Here is a 23,405-nt window from a genome sequence, read left to right as displayed (position 1 = left end):
TTTGATTGGGATTCCACTCCATCAAACGGATCTGGTTGATACACGGGCAGATTAGGGATTTACAGGGTCGCAGTAGACCACAAAGTCTTCGGTCCCTTCTAGTAGAGATAAAATCAGGGCGTTGTACAGGGCCTGCTTTAGTATTTGGAAAGCGGTTTCTTGCTTCTCTCTCCCAGTTAAAAGTCACACCTTTTTTGGGTCAGGGTGGTAAGTGGTTTGGCAATCTTAGAGAAGTTTTGGATGAACCTCTGATAGTAGCCAGCGAGGCCTAAGAATTGGCGGATTTTCGTAGGCGTCCTTGGTACTGAACAGTTCTCGATCACCTTGATTTTGGATGGATCCACGTGTATCCCTTTCTCGCAAACCACATGACTAAGGAAGTCCACTTCTTAGATCCAAAATTCACACTTCGAAAATTTCGCATATAATTTATCCGCCCTTAGTGTCTCCAATACATGTCGTAGGTGTTGGCTATGCTCTTCCTCACTCCTCGAATAGACCAGGATGTCGTCTATGAACATAATCACAAACTTGTCTAGGTAAGGCCAACACACCCGGTTCATTAGATCCATGAATACCGTGGGTGCGTTCTTTAACCCGAAGGGCATCACTACAAACTCGTAGTGACCGTACTGAGTCCTGAATGCCGTTTTGGGAACATCCTCCCCCTGGACCCGTAGTTGATGGTATCCCGACCTTAGATCGATCTTTAAGAAGTAAGATGCTCCTGGGAGCTAGTCAAATAGGTCGTTGATCCGGGGTAGAGGGTATCGGTTTTTGATGCTAAGCTTATTTAACTCGCGGTAGTCGATGCACATGCGGAACGATCCATCCTTCTTCTTCACAAATAGAACTGGTGCTCCCCAAGGCGAGAAGCTGGGTCAGATGAACCCCTTGCTCAGCATCTCGTTTAGTTGGCTGGATAGTTCTTGCATCTCAGCTAGCGCCAGGCGGTAAGGCGCTTTGGCTACGGGGGTAGCTCCGGGAATTAGGTCGATTCAGAATTCAACTTTTCATGTGGGTGGAACTCCGGGAAGGTCTTCTGGGAATATGTCAGGGAAATTAAAGACATCCAGGATGTCCTTGATGTTCTTCACCTCTTGTTTCTGTTGGATTAGTGTCTAAGTCCATAACTATAATTGGTATGTACTTGACCCGAATCGGCATGGTCCATCTGGGTTGCATGGCATCGAAACATTTGGATAGACCGTTTGTGAGAAGAGGACATTTGTGACATATTAATATATTATAAGTTCTAATATATTAATATGAAATCATGTTATTTAATTAGTATTGATCAAGAATTAATTTGGACTTAATTTAGTGATCAAAAGAGACTAATTAAATATATGGGGATTGATTGTGTAAATCATTCATTCTTATATATGTGGGCTTATGATCCATGATTCCTTATGTTGGGTTTCACCCATGTGGTGACCCATGGATACTCCATGGAGGTTAAAACCCATGGAGCATAAGGAATGGGTAAACTCATGGGTTACATGGTGTAACCCTAATGTGCACACTATATAAGGATCTCTTTAGTTCAAGAAATTGGCACCAGCGATACATATATGAGGGCTAGCCGATTTGAGCACGAGTGTCTTCTTTTCATGGTTATTCCAAGTGTTGATGATGTTGTGTGAACCATTTGAGGTGTCACACTTGGGGCACTAGGCTCTCTAGCTTCATGGAGTCAAGCTACATCAACATGGTATGTATTCTATCTATTTTATTACCCACGTATCAAAGATTGTATGCTAGTTAGGGTAATACCATGGAATATTCATATTTGCATGTATAATAGAGAAAACATAGATCCAAGGTATTTAGGGTTGCATGTACACCATAGGAGTGTTAGAATGCTCAAAACCCAATAGTGGTATCAGAGCCTAGAATTGTTTTCTTGTTATACTTGCAAAATTGGCTGAAAATCGAAGTTTGTATGCTGTCTGGACAGCAGACTCGCCGAGTCCATGAAGGGACTCAACGAGTCCAAGGAAAAACTCATCCAACTCGCCGAGTTGGTTCATGCACTCGACGAGTTGGACCCCTAGACAACATATCTTCGACTGTTTTGGCTGGAATTGGACTACGAACATTACCCTAAGCTGTTTTTCAACTTATAAACCTGTTTTTGATGTGGTAATGTTCATGCTAATCCAATTTCAAATATAATTGTCAATAGATTCATATTTTGTATTAGTTTAATGGTTAGGCTAATTACATGAAAAAAGTTTGATTGAATTATCTTGTTCTTATGAGTTGCTTAGATTAATAGAAAAGTTATGTGAAATTGTAGTTTTCAATCCAAATTAATCTAAGAGTTGGTTCTAAAATGTGTTTTTGTAACTTGTCCTCAAGTTATATGAAAAGTCACATTTAAGATTCATAAAACTCATAAATATTTCCATAAGTTATGAATAAAGAAAAGTCATATTCTTTTAATAGTTTAAAGTCTTCCATAACTTGTCCTCAAGTTATGGAACTTGAAGAGTTTTTAGAATTAAAATTACTTTAAACACATAAGTTATGGAATTGAATAGTTTCAAAACTTGCCCTCAAGTTTTGGAATTTGAAAAGTTTTCCCTTATGAATACTTTAATTCCAAGTTAATACCTTAGAATTTTAAAAGTTAAAATTCAACCCTTATACTTTATAGTATTATAAGTTAATAATATATATATATATATATATATATATATATATGTATGTATGTATAAGAGCAAGTCGTCTTACCATTTGTAGGCCTCATTCACAAAGCCGGTCTATAAGGGGGTATAAGGTTACTGCCTATAAAATGACAGTTTAATGGGTGTCAACTCTCACCCACCGCTTCCTTGACTGGTGGACGGTCATTAGCCGAACGGGTAGGACAAGGACTAGAATTCTCCCTTCCTTAAAAGTATTAATGATAAATATAAAGTAACTAAATTTTTTTTATAATTCCCAATCTTAGTTACTTTAGGAAAAAGTGAATAAGGTGCTAATCCATGAAATTACACTTTGCACTTTGCTTAAGCCAGTTAGTGGAGCACGTGTGGTTAACCGACACACTAGCTGGACTTAACAAGGTAGGCAAAGGGTAACTTAATATTTATCATAGCATCGGTGGAACGCGTGTGGTTAACCGACACATCAATTGAGGGGTAAATATTAAGAGTACCAAGTAATTTGCATGGTTACTTCACACCTTGTTTTGTGATCTTCGGCATCCCAGTCACAAAACCTGAAGGGCACACTTGAGATTGAAACATGCCATTGAATAGTTCAATGAATCTCAAAAGATCTAGGAGTTTCAAATCTAATTAAAACCTAATAAATTGTTTCGTTTTTCATGGTGGAAATTGGTGAATCGTCATTCGCCTACCTTCAAATATTCTATAACTTGGATTACATCATCCCTCTTCCAAGTTATAAAATATTGTGTTGGATCCTAGCCTTAATATTTCATATTGGGTGTTATGTTAAGGACTTTAAATAAACTATCTTGAATATCCCCCAAAAGATGTCTAGTTTAGACATCTATGATCTTCCCAAATCTCTTGGAACTTCACTTCCTCCACCGCCTCCAATTATTCTCCCTAACCCACAAGTTCAAGGTCACCCAAGCCCTATTAGCAAGCAAGGTCTATGTATGATCTCATCTTGGAGATGAAGTCACATATTGACGAGCCGGGAGAGTTGGGTGTCAAAGTCTTAAGAAAGTTGGATGTTCAATCACTTTCTAAGTCACATAGTGAGTTCCTTTGGGACTACTATGAAACAGACTATGACATGACTCTTAATCATTTTATCTATTTTCTTGGTGCTGCTGAATCAGAAATGATTTGAGGACTAGTAAAGCAAATTTGATTAGTAGATCAACTTCCCAATCTACCATGTACATTGACAATGGTAACATTGGATATCTAGAAAAGCCTTCTCTTCCCAAGGAAAGGGATTGACCATAGTCAACTCGGTTGACCAAATGGTAAAGAGAAAGGCAAGTCTGCGATACTTCCTAATCTACCATGGACATTGACAATGGTAACATTGGATGTTCAATTAACCCAATTTCCCATACCCATTATCTTCTTTATTCTTAAGGATCTACCCTAAGGATCATATATGCTGACAGTACTAGTTTAGGGATTCCTCCATGATACTTTTCAGTAGATATTCTTTTATATTTATTCCTAAGGATTTTTCCTAAGGAATAGGCATGAAGTCCATTGATGACAGGGTTTTTCTAATAGGCACTAAGTCCATAGTTGCCAATGTTATCCATGAGACACTAAGTCCATAGCTGCCAACGTTCATTTATAAAGCACTAAGTCCATAGCTGTCAGGGGTTGTCTTTAAGACATTAAGTCAATAGTTGCCAGGGTTCGTCTATAAGGCACTAAGTCCATAACTTCTAGGGTTTATCTCCTTTATTGATAGGATTATTTTAGGGAGTCCATCCATAATACATGTCAATGGGTTTTTAGAGTACATCTGGTGAACACTTAGTTCAAAAACACCTACAGGTTGCGAGCCTGCTAACGTTCCACTAGACTGTCTAGAATAGTCTGTGGTTGTCATCTATTCTCTGCTAGATGATGTCATCTTTAAAGTTAATGCCTCTCAGCATCTATTTCATCTTTCATCTCTCATCATCTATATAATCTTTTATCTCTCATCATCTATATCATCTTTCATCTACCCCTCTTTACCCAATATATTTATAGGTATAAAAATACATATATAGTTTAAATCAAGTAAAACATGTATAAATCATTCATCTAGCATGGATATCAGGAACACAGATAATAAGCACATATATCATGTATTAATATTAAATACTTCATATCTATGTGTAAGATGAAAGTAACTATGCACTCACTTGTCAAAGTGATGACTCAAAACTCGGACAACATTTCGCTCCTAACAACTGTCTTTTCCTTCGAAGTAACCTAATATTTTTATCATTGAGTCTTAGTTTAAAATTAAATGCAACTAATTATTAGTATACATTCATAATTAATTCAAAGTTTACTGATCAATAAGTGATAAGGGACAACCAGGTAGGATCATATCAGAGGTAGGGTCCGTTTGGTATACAAGTATATTGTTTGGAAATCCCACTTTAAACACCTTACTAAATCGTGCCTAGACATCATCCCTGTAAGTAGATCAATCAGTATAATGAATTGGAATCATTGATAAATCTTGTTTATATGTTCAAAGTAATGATAACGAACTTAAACATAAGTTATACTTAAAGTACAGTAAACATAACTCAACTTACAAGTGGTTTAGCCAGAAACCGGACTCTACGCAGGCAGAACTTCTAAACCGAAAGCTCTATTTCTTGGGGATTTCTAGTGCTCCGAAGCTTCACTACTAACACCTAGGAAGTGCTAGAGAAAGGAATTGATGCCTTTGGGGGGGAGGTGTTTGAGAGAGAGTGGGATGGAATGGTGTGAAGAATATAGTGAATTTCGACTTCTGTTAATAGGATGGAAGTGGTCCAATACACAGGGTGTACTCAAATTACGCAGGGCGTACTGGGGGACACGTGTCAGCATTAGATCGCAAGCCTTGGGGAAGAAGGTGTGGTGTCAGATCGTGACACGTGTCGCCCTCTAGTTAATCCAAAAATTAATTATCTTATAAAATCGATAACTTTTGTATACGAGCTCCGTTTTTGACATTATTTATATCCACGCGTAGCTATCAACGTGATCTAAAACTTTCGTTTAGACTCCATCGGCTAATTTTGAATTTATTTTTAAAATTATATTTTAACAGTCTTAGACAGTTAAAGTCCGTTAAAAATTCATAACGTTGTCATCTGACGTCTGTTTTCGACTGTCTTTATATCATTGACCTCCTATTAATGAGATCTTCAATTCTCATTTAGACTGTGTCAGCTAATAATCGATTGATCTAAAATTCGATTTTCGAGCTATACACTGCTATACTAAATCTTAGAAAAATCATATCTTCCTCTAACAAAGTCAGATTTGGACGTTCTTTATATGAACGCTCTCTGTTTAATGTCTACTATGACTTTCTTTTAGATCGCTAAGGCTAAAAAGTAATTTGTCAAGAATTTACTTTTTACGATACGCAGAGCCATGTCGGGGTAAATCGCGAAACTTCAACGGGTTATAACTTCTTCGTTATAAGTCGGATTTCAACGTTCTTTATATCTATGGAATCCTTGTGACATACACTATAACTCTGGTTAAGATTATTTATCATAAATAATCTTCTATCTAAAAGTCATTTTTACCGCTTATTATCTTTAAATTGACTAGCATAAATCTGTAGACATTATAAAATGTTTGTTTTCATTTAGACTAAGAAAATATTTTCTCCATAGTGGTAATGAAAGTAATAGATTACTCTTTGGATTTGGAACTCTTAAAACTTAATGCTAGTTGATTTTCACAAAATTATATGCTTATTTAGTTTTGTGACTTTGATTTAGGAAATGTGCTTTAAGCTTCTCTAGCCATTTTAATACAAATGAAGATTTGAGGTAAGTTATGCTTATAAATTGCTATAACCAAGTTAGATTATAAATACAAGTATTGCACCTTGTTATTCTCATGATTATTTAACCAAATGTTCAAGTAATGAAAGTCCAAAGTCAACCATCTTCCTCTTATTGATTTTACATCAAACTTTCCTTTTGTCGAATTGTGTTTTCAAATCTTAGTGTAATTCTAGTTTCCTTTTAAACATATCGAAAGATCAAAATCCCCCCAATTTTATTTTATTTTAGTTTTAAAAGTGGTTGTACAACAAGATTGTCATAGTGTTATAAAATTGAACCAATCTTCATAGATACGATCCCTTTATCATTATACGCTATAATTGTGTGCAATATTAAGGGTATTTATTTTGGTTGCCTCGACAACCACCACTTAGCACCTCTAGTTGAGTTGTTAACCATTATCACTCTACCAAACCAACTATCAGGCATAGATGATAATAGTAGAAATATCATGACTTCATCTTCAAATTTAATCTCAACCGACATTATCCTTGATAAGATTGAATTAAATTTGTTAACATTATTAGTCACTGAGCCACCCTCCTTCATCTTTAAATTTACCGATTGCCGAATCAAATGAACTTTGTTTGATGCTAAAGGTTTTTCATGCATTTTAGAGAGCGCCTTAATCAACTCATGAATAGTCTTCACATTGATAATGTTGTAAGCTACATTCTTTGCCAAGAATAATCTCACAACACCAAGTGCCTTCCGATCTAATAATTCCCAATCCTCCTGCTTCATTTCGTTAGGTTTACTTTCAGACTATAGTTCATGTAAATTCTTCTGGTAGAGGTAGTCTTCGATTTTCATTTTCTAGAAATCGAAATCTTTTCCATCGAACTTGTCGATCTTAACTCTCCCATCTTTAACCATAGCTCGGATACCAGTTTGTTGGGTCGCAACAAAACAAGTTAAGCAGTTTAGACAAATATCAAAACAAACTTCAGTGAACTTGCGGAATTTAAACTTCTGAAAATGTAAATCAAATGAACATAATATTTAACGTGGTTCGGTCAATGTGACCTACATCCACAGGCAAACCAGAGAGAGAGAGAGAGAGAGGATTTTATTAACTTCAAAGAACAATTACAATCACATACAAAGGTTACACCTCACTTGAGCTCGCAAAACAAAAGAATCTATCTTGCTTACTAATTGCTCCAAATGAGTGCTCTTAAACTCGCAATGATTACTCTCTTGAAAATTGTGTGCGCGTACAATGATGGTTATATGAAACCATTTATAGGCAAGCATGGGAAACCCTAATTTTGATGGGTCAGGCCCATCCATAATTAGCCGATTAAGGGAATGCCCTAATTTCCAACCAATCACGAGGTGCCATGCAGATGCTTCTAGAACCTTCAAACCCATGAGCATCACCAACTTCTGAGCAACCTTAAACAATCTTGAGCATAATAGAGGACTTCATGGGATACAAGTCTCAATAGGGTTACCATTGTTCATCAAGGAACCACGATGGTGCAACATGATGCTTGATGGTACAACATGTTGCCAGTTGACCATCACCAATTGACCATCTCCAAATAAACATAACCGAAAAACAAATGGAGCAACTTGTGCACAAGTTGCTCCATTTCACTCCTAAGTGCTCCAAGCCCTCTTCCAGATGATTCGTTCCTTTGGCACTTGATCTGTTCATTTTTCAGATGATCCATTCCCTTCTCAGATTATCTGTTTCTTTGTTATATGCTCCAAGAACCCCAAGTGCTACATTGAGTTCCACATTGCTCCAAGTAGATCCAAGTTGCTCCATTGCAACTCTAAGTGCTCAACTTGATTCTAAGTGTTCCATATTGGACAAGACTTCATACTCCAACATAAATAACATTAAACCATATATTATATTTAATTTTATTCATGATTAACATGTGGGTATATTTCATTGAGACGATTGAGATTATATAGTTTTGATAGATGTCTACCTTATCATATAATTCAAAACAATGAATATTTTATATCAACTTAGTATAAGAATTATTATATCAATGTTAAAAACAACGTCGTTGTTTCATTTAAAAAAACATTTGTAAATAATTCAACTATATACTTGTATTCATTATCATTTTAAAGTTATTAATTTTAAATAATTTGTATAAAATATTTAATTTGTAAATTTAAATATAACATTAAAAAGTTAACTTAATCGAAATATCAATTAAACTTAAAAGAAAATCCAAATATTATTTTATAAATAAAAAAATTATAAAATTTTATAGAGTAAATTACACGAATGGTCCCTATGGTTTGGGGTAATTTGCAAGTTTGGTCCCTAACTTATTTTTTTAACTCGGAAGGTCCCTACTATTTGTTTTTGTTACATGCTTTGTCCTTACAGTTTGGGGTAATTTGTAAGTTTGGTCCCTAACTTATTTTTTTAACCCGGAAGGTCCCTACTATTTGTTTTTGTTACATGCTTGGTTCTTACAATTTGTTTTTGTGACGCGTTTGGTCCCTATCTTACTTAAAAAAGACTATTATTTAATAGGAAAAAATGATGAGGTGGGTAAGGTAAGATGAAGGGGTGGGGTTCGGGGTGTGTTTGTTTAAATAAATTAAAAAATCAATGGTAAAATAGTCTTTTTAGGTAAGACATGGACCAATCCCATAATAAAAACAAATAGTAGGGACCTTCCGAGTTAAAAAATTAAGTTGGAGACCAAACATGCAAATTACCCTAAACCATAGGGACCATTCGTATAATTTACTCATTTTTATAATAAATGCAAAACTTAAATTGTAATTCCAAATTATAAAATTTTGATACAAAACAACTTCCACTAACAACCAAATCAATGTTGCAACTACTTTGCATCCCTTCTGATCGGAAAAAAAAAATAAATCAATGGATATTTCATAAAACTTCGTTCAAGGCGGCTATGGAACGCGATTGGATGTGTTCGTAAAGCCATGTTGATTTGTCGGGATTTGATGGAAGAACGAAGAAGAAAAGTGAAACTTCATACATACGGACATTTGTTAGCCCACATATATCTTACGTAAAATGAAAGGTTATATTTATACTCATGAATAATTCGTGAAAATATTCATTTATCGTAGAAAAAAAAATTATAATCATGAAAAATATATTATCTTTGCAGCGATTTTATCATTTTTTTTGTCAGAGTAATCTTGTGAATTGCAAGTTATTTTTTTAGCTGTTTATTTGCTTATATTTTCCAAAAGGTGGCGCTACATGCCTTTCTTTGATTTTGGTGAAGTTACTGACATTGTCCATGTGGTTTGGTCATCGTCCTTGTGGTTTGATTTTGTTGTGTTTTTCGTCCCTATGTTTTGGTAAAAATTACATGTTTGTTCCCTAACTTTATGTATGTAAGGGACAAAAAATGCAACAAAATCAAACCATATGGACGAAAAACGCAACAAAATCAAACCACAGGGACGATCCGAATGAAAAAAAAAAGTTAGAGACCAAACGTGCAATTTTGACCAAACCAAATGGACAATTTCAGTAATTTACTCAATTTAAAACTATGATTAAATATAATTTTTTTTTATAATATATAGAAAACCAAAAGATGCCCTTTTCAAATCTTGCATCAAACAAACACTACTTCATATATGAAGCAAGTTACATTAACATAAATACATAATATAACACCTTATAAATTACATTTCGAAATCGATATCATCATTTCTTCTCATCACCGAAAAGGTAACCAAGTGAAGAATTGCCACCAGGTGCAGCATGAACCTTGGTTGAAGGTCGATCCTGAAACAAATCAAATCACACATGGAATCCAAGTATTAAATCACAATTACTCAAAATAAAAACTTGAATCATATGTATGATCATTCATAATTTCATATACATACAGTGATGAAATTGCCACAATTCTGTCCATCGGCTCTGTGGTAATTGTTTGTTGAACTATCATGAGATGATTCAGCAGTCGGATTTTGGTTGATTACGTTGCCAGATTCATCGGGTTGGGTGTTTGTAGCATCATCGGAAGGTGGTTCTGTAGAATCTTTAGGAGCCTCGGTGGTGTTCTCCGGTGGCGGTGGAGCGTTGTCGTCGGTCTCAGCCTGTCCGGCGCCACTTCCCAACAAGTAACCTAAAGAACTCTGGCCTCCGCCGCAACTTACACCGCGCCCCATTCTCTGATTTCCCGAACATCATTTTCAAAATTGAAAAAAAAAAAAAAAAAAAAAAAATCCGTACATCAATCAAAACAATAGGATACATGTTTATTATTTCTGATTCGAAATCCTGATTTGATTCGGTTTTCAGTTTTGTGTTCATTCTAATTTAACTACGTTTTGTTAATCTGATAAATGAAATTACGAGAATTGAAGAAATTACGTGTGATACGAGATTGCAACTTTGATATAAGGAAATAATTAAGCAGAAGTACAAATGTTCATCTGGATGAGGAACAAAATATGGAAAAAGAATATGATACGAAGAAGATAGATAGTAAATTAGGAATGTTGAAGATGATGTAGCATCATACCTTTGTGTAGATCAAATTTGAAGAGAAATCAAATTGTGATTGCAGGAAGATGGGATGAATTGAGGAGAGACGAAGAAATTTAAATGTGAATGGGTGGGGAATGTTTGATGCTAAATTTACATGCGGTTGAATGGAATGGTTAATGGTAAGTTATTTAGTTTGGAATATTAATATCCTTTCATTAATTATTGAATTTGAATTTAAATTTACATTTTAACGGTCTCATAGAAAAGTAACCAACAAGTTTCAATGTATTTTCTTTTAAAAAAAGAGTTTGTGTTTTAGACATTTGTAGCCTTTAATGTGCTAAAAAATTTCAAAATACGACAACTTGATAACCCTCACTACCAAAAAACAGTTAAAAAAAAAAAATCCTTTCTCCAAAAATGACTAAACAGTCCGTGGATGTCCTTCGGTCGTTCTGCAGACCATGGTTGGTCTGGCTTCTAATGTTGTCAAAAGTATTATGAATGAATCTATAATCAAAACATGAAAGGTGGTCTAGTGGTAAAAACCTTTTCTTATCATATTTGAGGGACTAAGATCGATACGTGGTAGGGGAAGCTTTTCTCATGCCAAATTAAGTTTAGGATATTTTTGAGCAACCAAAAAAAATTAATCATAAATGTCTTTACGAAGGATCGAACCAAATGACTATTAGGAGGATAACAACTTTATCGTCAGTTAAAAGCCTCATCTTTTAAATGTTTCTCTTTATATTAATCTTAAGAGATTCACTTCGCAGAAGATACGATCGGTCCACAAAGGGTACTGCGGACTAGGTGTTGTACTGTAGAATGATGCAAAATTATGAAAAAACCCTAATATTAGACCGTTAGCACGAAATCCACAAAGGAAAGACGAGTCCGCAGAGAACCCTCTACAGACTCACTTGGTATTTTTGGAAATCTCCCTTTTTTGTATTTTTTTTGGCACCGAGGCAAGTATCTTGGTTTTATTTGGAAATTCTTTTAATTTCCTTATTATATTAGAGGACTAGTTGTGAAACTCGTATATTATACGGGTTGATTAAAACAAAATGCTAAGTACGAACGCTTAAATAGTAAATTTATTTGAATTTGAAATTTGAAATAAGTGAAAATTATGAGAAAAAAACATGCAAAAAATAAATAAATTAAAATTATGAGTTTAGTTATTAGACTCATGTACTAAACTGGTTAATTATAACAAAATGGTAAACACAAAGGTTTAAATTGTAAATTTATTTGAAGTTGAATTTCAAATTTAAAATTAATAGTCATTATGGTAGGTTTAATTTTTGGAAACTAAATTAATGATATATTGGAAATGAAAATTAAAATAAATGACAAGTGGAAAATAAATATATCTCAAAATTATGACAAAATGACATGTGGTCAAGTGCATGAGTGAAGGACATGTAGCAAAATCATTCTCATTTATTAGGGTAGACTAAGTGTGAGACCCATGTATTACATGAGTTTATTTTAAAAAAAATTAAATATAAAATTTTAACAATTTGAAAAGTTTGAATTTATAAGAACAATGAGAAATCTTTTGAATTATTAAAATTAATGAGACTTTAATGTATTTGATACATTACATATATAAACCATTTTTAATAAATACCTTAGATATATATTACCTTACATATTAAATGTGGAATTTTAATTTAATAAAATGAAAAATACAATAAAATGACAAATGAAAAATAAAAAATTTAAAAATGTTAGAAAATGTCATGTGTCCAAATGAAGGAGAAAAGAACATGTGGCAAAAAAAACCTTCATTTATTATAGTAGATTATCCAAAATGAGTGTGGATCAAAAATGGATGGTTGTAATTAAAATGCAAAGAATTTTCTAAATAAACAATTTCAAAAACAAAATGATTTTCAAAGGAGTCGAAACTATGTCCAAAATCACTCTCAACCGAATGGTTTCCAGAAAAATGTTCAAAATCATGATCAAATGAGTTTTGGTCAAAGTAATGAACAATGAAAGCTTGTTCAAAATCGTGAACAAATGTTTAGTCAACGTCATGAACAAAGAAGGTTTGATCAAAATCGAAAGTTTTTTTTAAACAAAATGGTGTTGGTTATCAAAATCGTTTTCAAAATCATCCATAAAGACTATTTCCCAAAAGACAATTTGAGAAATTGGAGGTTAAAATTAGAAAGAATGAGCCTTCAGGTAGATCATAGACTTTATTGCTATCAATAGAGAAAACTTAGTTCAATATGAACTTAAAGGTTAAATATTTTTCCGTCCATATATAATTTTTATAACCTAAAAAACTCATCATTTTTGACATTCTTATATGTGACAATGTGCTAAGGATGCTACAACTCCCTCTAAGCTAAAAAAACAAAGTTAATGGGTCATGAAGTTGGATCCGACTAAATGGGTTGTTTAACCGGATCTAGTTTTTGACTCGACTTAATAATTGCAAAAGGAAGAATCAAACCATCAGCCTTTGAGATGCAAATCATGAAGACAACCTCCATCATTAGGCTGGAAATATATTTGGTTTGAAAATACCAACAAATATTTATAAAAAAAACTATTAAAAAATTATTAAAATAATACTATAAAAGTTACTATTCAGTCCTTTTACATATAATAATAATTTACTTTCTAAAAAATTTATATAAGTAAATTTTATCAAACATTTAAACAACTCCATTTGTTAGAGGTCACATATTCATATAAAACAAAAACATCTAAAACACATGAGCCTACAAATGCCACATACTATTTGTGGCCCGCCAATGAAAGGCAAAAGCAAAATCATCTAAAATCGCACCCAATTTCTTTGGACTTATTTAAGTTGTATTGTTTGAATGGACAATACTCATTATGACAAACTGACCCAAATTCATTCATTTAGGGTGGTGGGTGTCTTTAAAAGGTGTATGATGTGGCGATCCTATAAGGTTCACGTATAAGAGGCTCTAATTTTTTAGTATATGTATACGTATATATATCATTGAATAAAAATATTTGCGGGTCATGCAGCATGGATTCCATCATCTGTTTCGTTAAAAGCAAAGGGTGTTCCTGTGTCATCGACTATTTGCGGGTCATGTAACATGGATGAAGGGACGTGCAATCGCATCCTTCTCTTGTGCCCAGTGGCGAAAGTCGTCATGAACTCGATTTTATCTTGGTGTGAAATTTCACATAATGGATTTTATTCGGTTAAAGACATGTTACTATTCATATCTCGGTGGTCTAAAAGCAAAAAAGAAAAGAAGCATGTTGAATACGATCTTATATGGAGGATTATGGTGTATATGGAATGACAAGAACCACAAGGTTTTCAGGAACATCCCTATCGTACCGGAGAAGACAGTGGAGAAAATCAAATCAATAACTTTTGTATGGTGTAAACATAGGGGTTCATTTAAAAACATTGACTGGAGAGTTTGGAATTTCGGTTTCTCTGTTTGTAACTTTTTCTCTTGTTCTTTTTTCCTTTTCTGTTTTTGTTTTGTACTTCCTTCTTGCATCGTCTTGATGTATCTGCTTTTAATATATTTATCGTTTCAAAAAAAAAAAGAATAAAAATATTTAGATGATTAATTAACTTTATTGTTATAAGAAATGATTTGATAATTATAATTATTGGGAATAATATATTTTAGGATATTGATTATGAAGAGTGGATATATCCAATTTTGTTTGTAAAAATATTATGAAAGCCTTGCGATTCAGGTGATTATATAATATATTATTGTTTTTATAAAAAAAAATTCAAGTTATTGTAGTATTCACAAACTTTGTTTGTATATAAAAAAAAGTTTATATTTAAGGGCTAATTTTTATTTTTTGTATAAGACTCAAAATCAACGAGACGCCTTGAATTTTAGGGCTTCAGTTTTAATCTTTTGTTTTATTGTTTATTAAGATCATATTTTATTAATTATTTATATTTTTAGATACATTGTAGGATTTCAGTTTCAATTATTGTCATTTATTTTGAATTGATTTTGCATCTCGTATTTTTGTGACACCTGACACAAAATTAAATCAACCTTGTAAAAACATTTTCTTGTAATTTTGAAGAATAATATTATGAATATCTCTAGTATCATAAGATATGTTTATTGATAGATTTAAGATGGTTACTTAATATTGCTCAGATTCATGTTGTATCTTATAACTCTTTTTCTATTGCTAATTTTGTAATATTCAACTTTTCTTTTTATTTTATCAAGCACAGGACGAAGCTATATTCTTTAAAAGGGTCATATTATTCTTGCTCTCATGTTGTTATTTGTATGTTCTAACTCTTTTTCTTGTGTCTTGTTTGTTATGTAACACTCAACATTTTTCTCTTAATTGGATAAGCATGGGACGAAATTATATTTTTTAAATCAGTGAGATTGGTGATGTTTTTCTGTTGTTACTTGTAAATTGTAACTTTTTTCATAGTGTCTTGTTAGTTTTGTAATATTCAATTTTTTTTAATCTTAATTGTAAGAAGTTTGGTGTTTCTCTCCTATTGTTACTTGTATGTTGTCTTACTTGTTTTGTGCTAATATATTTTCCGCCATTTAAGTAAAAAGTTTGCTGCTACACCCCTTCTCTAGTTGATTTTAGAAGATATATACGAAAGGCAAAACAATAGTTTCTATGATACACGCTATAGTATAGGAGTTGGCATCATATAATAAAGCCTAGAATCATGGAAAAAATATTGCAAGATATCTTTAAGAGTTATACCAAGTGGTTTTAAGATATTTTGTTATTTTACATCTAATTTATTTTTTTGAGCTTTTTTAATTTTTATTAATAATTTATAAATTAGTTTTTTAAAAGGAATTGAAGCTAATGTTTAAATAAGTTTATAGAGATTTTTTTGAGATTCTACAAAATATACAATTTGTTATGTTTTTTCAATGTTATTTTTTAAAGTCAATTTAAAAAGTAAGTTTATTAATATTGTCTAGAATATCTTTTTTCTATTAATGATTTAGTTCATGATTTTATATCATGATTTATTCATATAACTTTATAGAAGAAGAAACAGGACATCAAATGCAATTGTCAAGCAACAATGGGCCGTAAATATTCTTTTTTATAGAAATTAAATATCCTTCTATTTTTTATTCTTATAAATCCTCCTACCCAATGAAATAGTGATATGTGTAGCATTTAATGCTCATTTAATAATATTTTAATATACTAATATGACACATGTCATCATTTAATTGGGTAGGAAGATTTGTAGGAACAAAAATAGAAGGATATTTAATTTCTCTTTTTATATATAAACAAAATTCATTATTATTACGATAACTGTTATAGCAATAATTAAAACAAAGAACGATAGTGCAATACACAAATAGTTATGTGAATCGTAATAGTCGTATAGTATTTTTGAAAGCAAAGTTGTTCATCCATATGATATAATATTTTTATATTTTACTTTTAGGTTATTTTTTCTGTAAAAAAGAATAATCTAGAGTAAATACATAATGTTATATTGGAAATATTTTATATTGTTTTAACGTTTTGTTGTGGTAACCGATTGTTAGAGTTAAATCAATTTAAGTATTGTAAGCAGTCCAATCCTATTTAAAACCTTGACCCAAATAAAAAATAAAAGGCCTTCATTATCTTTATTTATTTATTTTGTAACATCCGAAATCACAACCAAAGCTAATTCAATAGAATATATTTTTTTTAACTAAAAGTATATCAAAGTATATGAATAAATGATTAAAACTGTTTAGTTTATAAGTTTATAGATATGAGATTGAATTATGTGATGGTATCCTTCCTTAATGGACTAATAGGAAAGGCATAAAGGACTACACGGCACACGCAATTAAAAACACTAATGGGTTTGTAAACGGATGTGAACAAAATTACAAGAATGGTCCCTATGATTTAGGGTAATTTGCGCGTTTGGTTCCTAACTTATTTTTGTAACTCGGAAGGTCCCTACTGTTTGTTTTTGTTACGCGTTTGGTCCCTGTCTTACCTAAAAAGACTATTTTCCCCTTGATTTTTTAATTTATTTAAATAAACACACCCCAACCCCACCCACCATCACCTTACCTTACCTACCCCACCATTTTTCCCTATTTAAATAATAATCTTTTTAGGTAAAACAGGGACCAAACGTGCAACAAAAACAAACAGTAGAGATCAAACATGTAACAAAAACAAATAACAAGGACCTTCCGAGTTAAAAAAAATAAGTTAGGGACCAAACACGCAAATTACTCCAAACCATAGGGACCATTCGTGTAATTTACTCAAAAAATTAAAAAAGATGCAAATAGATTAAATAAAAAATACTTAAAAGTGAGAATACAACCTTGTCCAATTGGAAATAAAGTGTAAACGTAGAAAAACCTAGCCAGCCGAACTATGAGAAGTTTGCTTGTATTTTAACAAAAAAAAAAAAAAAAAAAAAAAAAAAAAAAAAGAAAAAAAAAAAAAACTATATATTGTTAGCGAATATCTAAGTCAGATATGATAGCATTGTGTGTTCTGATCCAAATGGCGATAACTTTGAGTGTTGTCCAAGGTTTCATAGTTTCCTTGAGTAATAAGGACTATTTTATATGGAAAGTTTTTAGGATCTTGTGTTGTCTTTCATCGGTTGAAGTTTTGAGTTATAATTTTCTACAATAAAAGGTTTATGTGACTTATGCATTATAACTTCTGTTTTTCTGCTTTGCTTTAATTGGTATTAGAGCTTGATAACCTGTTTAGAAATCAAGCAAACATGTTCAGAAATCAAAGCAGTTCGTGACAGCAAGTTGAAAACTTGGTAATAAAAAGTGAAGCCTTCAAAACTCGTGACCTGTTCTGAGATCATGGACTGCTCGGACACAGACATGGACCCGGATACGACTCATCCGGTCCGGTCCACGGTCCACAATATTCTCCGTAACCAGTCTGGTCCAAGAGCCGGTCCGGTCCAAATGCTCACCCCTAGTGAAAATAGTGTGCAAACACTTTAAGATAAAAGAGATTATTTAAATGAATGGTCCTTTCAATTGATAGTACAAGGAAAATCTTTTCTATTCATCTAAAGAGAGTAAAAATGGTTGGTTAACATGGAAATACATTGACCTTAAAACCAGAAACATTTTTAGGGGTCAATGTTATTTTCACATTTATAGGATCACAAAGTAATCAAGAATCAAGTGTGTTGTTGATTCTACTTATAAATTTTTAGTTTGTTGTTTGAAGGTGATTTTAAAGCCTTTTTATTTTGTTGTAATCTCCCCTCTCTACAACATTGTCTACTGTCCACGGGACCAACGTAGGATTCAGCAAAAGCCGATATGCAAAAGCGATTTTCAAAATCAGAAAATGGGTTCTTTTAACAATTGATGTTTGATTCACTCTTCACTCTTCACAACTTACAACATTCTTTTGTTTGTGTAACGACTGATTGGATAAATCCAACTAATATGGCAAAATGCTAGAAAGGTACTATATTGCCTTTGAAATTTTTGTGCACAACACCATGGAGCGCTACATATAGAATAAAAAAAAAGTAATTTCCTTTTATAAGTTAATAAAAATAGAGTTTCTAGGTTTCATTTGGCACAACAAAACTAGTTTGTTTTTGAAAAAAATTTAAGTTGTTATGCTAACTTTTTAAAAAGTTATGTAGACTAACATTTCAACGAACAAGTTTATTAGGTTTTTCTACTTTTTTTTTAAAACTCTCTCAAATATATCACTTCGTTCATAAACATTAGAGAGTAGAGACTCGGAAAAATAGTATTGGAATTTTATGTAAATAAAAAGAAAAAGTTTTAATAAAAAGCAAGCGTGCCTATGTGTTTAAGATATTGTAAGGTTGTCGGTTATCAATACAATAATCCAAGATGAAGATAAATATAATATAGCGGAGACAAGTTTCAGTAGAGAAATATTCTATTTTCGGTTTTAAATGATTTTTTTTTTTTTTTTTTTTTTTTACAAAATAGCAAGTTTCTTAATTTTTTTTATACTTTCTGAATTTTATAATAATTCTCCCTAATAAATGAAAATAATTTTGTCACTTGTCAATCTATCATGAGTTTTGACACTTATTATTTTATGGGTTTTTTGAAATAAATATTATTCACTTGTCAATTTTTGTACATACTTATATATATATATATATATATATATATATATATATATATATATATATATATATATATGTAAAGTATTAAATATAATATATATGAAATTAAATTGCAATGAATACATTTTTTTCTTTCTTATTTTAAAGTTTTACATTAAAAAATATTTAGTGTTTAATCTTTTTTTAGATTAACCCATGTAATCACGGATTTTACACATAGTCAATAAAATAAATATCTATCTAGCTATATATGTGAAAGTAATCTCTTTGACAGATAAAACGTTGAACTACATTACATACCGAATAAAAATAGCAAGAAAAACCAAATGAAATTATTTAATTCAAATTTACATAAACATAATCCCTACCATCTATATCTCAATCTTACTTCATATCCTTATTATTACATATTATAAAGACAAAGAAATATAACCCAACGAATATTACCTACAAAAAATTACTGATTTTCTAGCAATTTCTCATACGTAAAATTCAACATGATTTATTTTAATTTATGAATTTAAAATTTGAAGTAAAACACAATGTACACGGCGTTCAAAATCATGCTCTACCTATGCAAATGTTACTTTTCAGTTTTCATGGTTATGTCTTATGTGCTGTTTTGTTTTTTTTTTTTTTTTTTTTTTTTAAAAATTTTTTATGTGAGTTTTGCGATTTCGACTAGTAATTTATGTAGGGCTTGAGGTTTTGAGAAGAAAGGGGAATGATCAGAAGCTTTGATACGGAATACCTTTTCAGGTGGGGATTGGTTTATCATGCTTTGTTGTAAGGCGATTGGAATGGCATTGTCATCAGGTGTTTCTATGTAGAATCTTCTCACTTTTCCGTAGTTGGAATCGGAAAGAGAGAGTTTTTCTAGAACTGGTGGGAATGGAATCGGCCTCATGGAAACAGACGCTAATGCGACATCCTGGATCAAATCTCGAAAAGGTCAGTGACTTTTTTTTTTTTTTTTTTTCAACAAGGGTATTTACGTAATTACGTCTTTTTGAGTCACTGTATATCCAAGCTTTTTAAAAAAGGAAAAATGAAACGTTGAATGTCCCATTCACACAAATTTGGATAATTGGATTGATTTAACCTTATATTTTCGACATCATTTGGAATAGAATAAAATTTTTGTAATTTTTGAATTAAATAAGGACCGTTTTTGAGATTTTCAAAAAATGTAGGGATCAATTTTGTAATTTTAAGAGGGTTTAATCTCATAAAAGACTTTATATTTTGTATTTTTTCTGAGTTAGACTTCAACTTTATTTTGCTCATGAAAAAGACCTTGCATTTTTTTTATTTTTTCCGATCTGACCCTTTTAGTCATTTTTCTCTAAAAAAAAGTTGTAGAATGTGAGGGTTTTTTTTTCAGGAAAAACTAAAAAAGTTGAGGATTTATTTGGAAACATTTAGAAGGTTGAGGGTTTTTTCGGAAAAAATGAAAACCTATAAGGTATTTTTCAAGAAAAAATAAAGATGAGATTTAACCCGGAAAAAAACACAAAATATAAGGTCTTTTATGAGATTAACCATTTTTAAGAAACATGAAAATTTCTGTAAAATACACTATTCCATAGGGACCATTTCTGGGAATTCCATATTAGAAGGGGGCCATTTCTCTAGTTTTATGATACATAGGGACCATTTCTGTAATTTTCCATTTAAGCAGGGACCATTTCTACAAATATTTTATAATACAGGAAGCAGGGACTATTTAAAAAAAATATCTGATACTGTAAGGACGAAAATTGTAATTAACCTAAAATGGCCACAATACAATAGTATATAACTATAGGGACAAAAACATGTAATTATTCCATTTTAAAACTATAAGGACTAAACATGTCATTTTTATAGATTATATTATTTAAGTGTAGGTTAGCACAATGGCAAGGAGCATGTTAGCATAAAGGCATGCCTAATCACTAGCAATTATTGTGTATATACAATGTGTTAATAAGGGCAATAAATTTTTGTATAAATCAACTTTTTGGGGATATTTTAGATGATGGATGATAAGGGCGTTTACGTCTTTTTGTCTCATTAACAGTCATAGTCCAATATATTTCAAATACAGTAGTATTGAGCTATACCTTGGGAGGACTGTGATTGAATAGAAGGTCCTTTAAGAGCATTTTGTCAAGATCAATTGCAGTTGGAGGCAAATTATTCCCATTTGTATAGATGAACTTTTGAGCTTTACGCATGAGATCATTTGTATTTTCCTGCAAATATAATTTATATAATATATCATTTCGAAATATTCTTAAAACTTATAACAAAAACAAGAATAAAGGGTAGAAGAAATTATATATCAAGGAACAAACCTTTTGTGAGAACATATCAAGAGTACTTTGACCACTTTTCAACATAGAAGCAGCCATAAATATAGCTTTTGAAATTTTAGATGGAAATAGCTCCATTGCATATGATATACATGATCCACCAAAATCATGGCCTACCAAAATCACCTACAATTGAAAAGAATGATTTGGATTACACATGTAAGAGACAAAAAAGAGATGAAAATATAAGTGAATTTGTGGATAAGATCATAAGAAAGTAAGAAACCAACCTTCTCTCCATCTGTGAGCTTTTCAAAGAAATCTATGAGTGGTGTTACATACTGTGAAAGACTTTTGATGCTATTGGTGTCAAACAAATCGATTCCAGAACCAGTTAAATCAATTGCAGTAACTTTGAATTTACATTCTTCTAAAAGTGCAATTGTTTTATACCAACACCAGGCTCCAAATCCACCTCCATGAACAAGGACTATGTGGCTTGTCTCCAGTTCATCAAGATTTAGATCCTGTGAACAAGAACAAGAATTTAAGTATGAGTAAGTTTCATAAGCCATTTTAAACTAATAAATGATCTGTATGTAAGTATGTAACTAGAACTTTAAATTTTAAGTTTTAACATCAGGAAAGACAACAGAATGTCCTACAGACAACCAAATAATCACACATATACATAATTCAAAACATTTATGAGAGTCACAGGTAGGTAAGTAATTATATTGATTAGATATTTAGATTAAAAAGTTGCATACTTTTTTGCACTACCTAACACAAACATTTAATTAGCAATAAACCAAATGAGCACTTTTATCTTTGTTTGCTGATTCTGGTTCCTATTTCTGATGAAACCAGAAAGAAATTACATCTTCAGCGCCCCAAAGTTCTAGTTATTTGGACACCGAACAGAATCTACAGGCTCAGGTAATGACAAAAAACAGGATTAGAAGTGGACATTTGTGCTACCGACAAATCTCAAACCAGATATTTTATCATGAAAGAACTACAAAACAACATACAAGTTACAAAATCCGCTAATTTGCCCCAAAACGTCTTGACCTATTGATACAGTTTTAAGATCAACAAAATGAATAAACGAAAGAAGACGTGAACAGCAGTGATCTGCATGTTTTGGCAATTTGACGGTTGTTTCTCAAGTGAATCTCCCTAATTTCACCGGAATGACAATCGGAATATCATAATGTTTGTGAATTAAAATCAAAATAAGCATCAATTGCGTATAATTAACCAAAAATCATAATCGGAGACAGCAAGCAGACCTGATTAAGGAGCTGCTGAGGAGGAAGCAGAGGATCAGCAACCGATCTAGGCCTAGTACTAGAACTCCGAGGGAGAGGATTATGACGTTTGGAGTTCGCAGAGCCAGGAGGATGCCGGAGAGAAGTTGATCGATCAAAAGGCAAAACACCGCCATTTTGCTGGAAAAGGAGAGCGGCAGCGATTGCATGTTCATGAATCATAGCATCATCGAATTTCTCTCTCTTACTAGACAGAGATCGAACGCGAGACCATCGATTGCTTGAATTGCTATTGGCTGATGTAGTTGATTGATTTGTGACGCGTTTCGAATGGTTTTTCCTTGGTGGCGATTCAGTTGACAAGCATATACCCATTGTTGTTGACACCTTGTTGATTCAATGCATCAAACGAGATAGAGAAGTAGAACTTATGTATGAAGAAAAAGCGTTTCAACAATGGCGGAGAAGAGAGAGAGCGGCTTCGCTGCGGAAGTTCGTGAGAAAGCGCAGTAGCCTTTTGCTTGCAACTGCTTATTGATGGGCGTTGCTTTTTTATTTATTAAATATTTTCATTTTAAAATATGTTTCCTTCATGTCGGATTTTATTATCCAGATATGTATTTTAATTATGGATTTGGATATCTAAAAATTTTGGTCTTGGATTTTTGGAGATCGGAATTTTTGAGTTTTTTTTCCTTAAACTAATTATCCAATATAAATA

The 23,405-nt window shown here is 32.2% G+C and overlaps 2 protein-coding genes across 2 annotated transcripts; both read right to left on the bottom strand.

Annotated features, from left to right (window-relative positions):
* Window positions 1-10,075: 10,075 nt before the first annotated feature.
* LOC145100767 (protein SPIRAL1-like 1) lies at window positions 10,076-11,163 on the bottom strand. The gene is made up of 3 exons (XM_079037907.1): window positions 11,029-11,163; window positions 10,388-10,675; window positions 10,076-10,283 (listed from the first exon to the last, which is right to left on the bottom strand). Exons 2-3 carry the CDS (start codon window positions 10,670-10,672, stop codon window positions 10,203-10,205), a joined length of 366 nt encoding a protein of 121 aa, XP_078894033.1. The 5' UTR covers window positions 10,673-10,675; window positions 11,029-11,163; the 3' UTR covers window positions 10,076-10,202.
* An 8,570-nt stretch (window positions 11,164-19,733) lies between these two features.
* On the bottom strand, window positions 19,734-23,199 carry LOC145097710 (putative methylesterase 11, chloroplastic). Its single transcript, XM_079035349.1, has 5 exons — window positions 22,706-23,199; window positions 21,701-21,937; window positions 21,453-21,596; window positions 21,219-21,350; window positions 19,734-20,044 (listed from the first exon to the last, which is right to left on the bottom strand). The coding sequence occupies exons 1-5, from the start codon at window positions 23,057-23,059 to the stop codon at window positions 19,772-19,774; spliced, it is 1,140 nt and encodes a 379-aa protein (XP_078891475.1). The 5' UTR covers window positions 23,060-23,199; the 3' UTR covers window positions 19,734-19,771.
* Window positions 23,200-23,405: the final 206 nt, after the last annotated feature.

The sequence above is a fragment of the Lactuca serriola genome, chromosome 4 (genome assembly GCF_051521515.1).
Source record: "Lactuca serriola cultivar US96UC23 chromosome 4, Lser_US96UC23_V15, whole genome shotgun sequence".
Lineage (NCBI taxonomy): Eukaryota > Viridiplantae > Streptophyta > Magnoliopsida > Asterales > Asteraceae > Lactuca > Lactuca serriola.
This window is presented reverse-complemented; position numbering and strand designations above follow the sequence as displayed.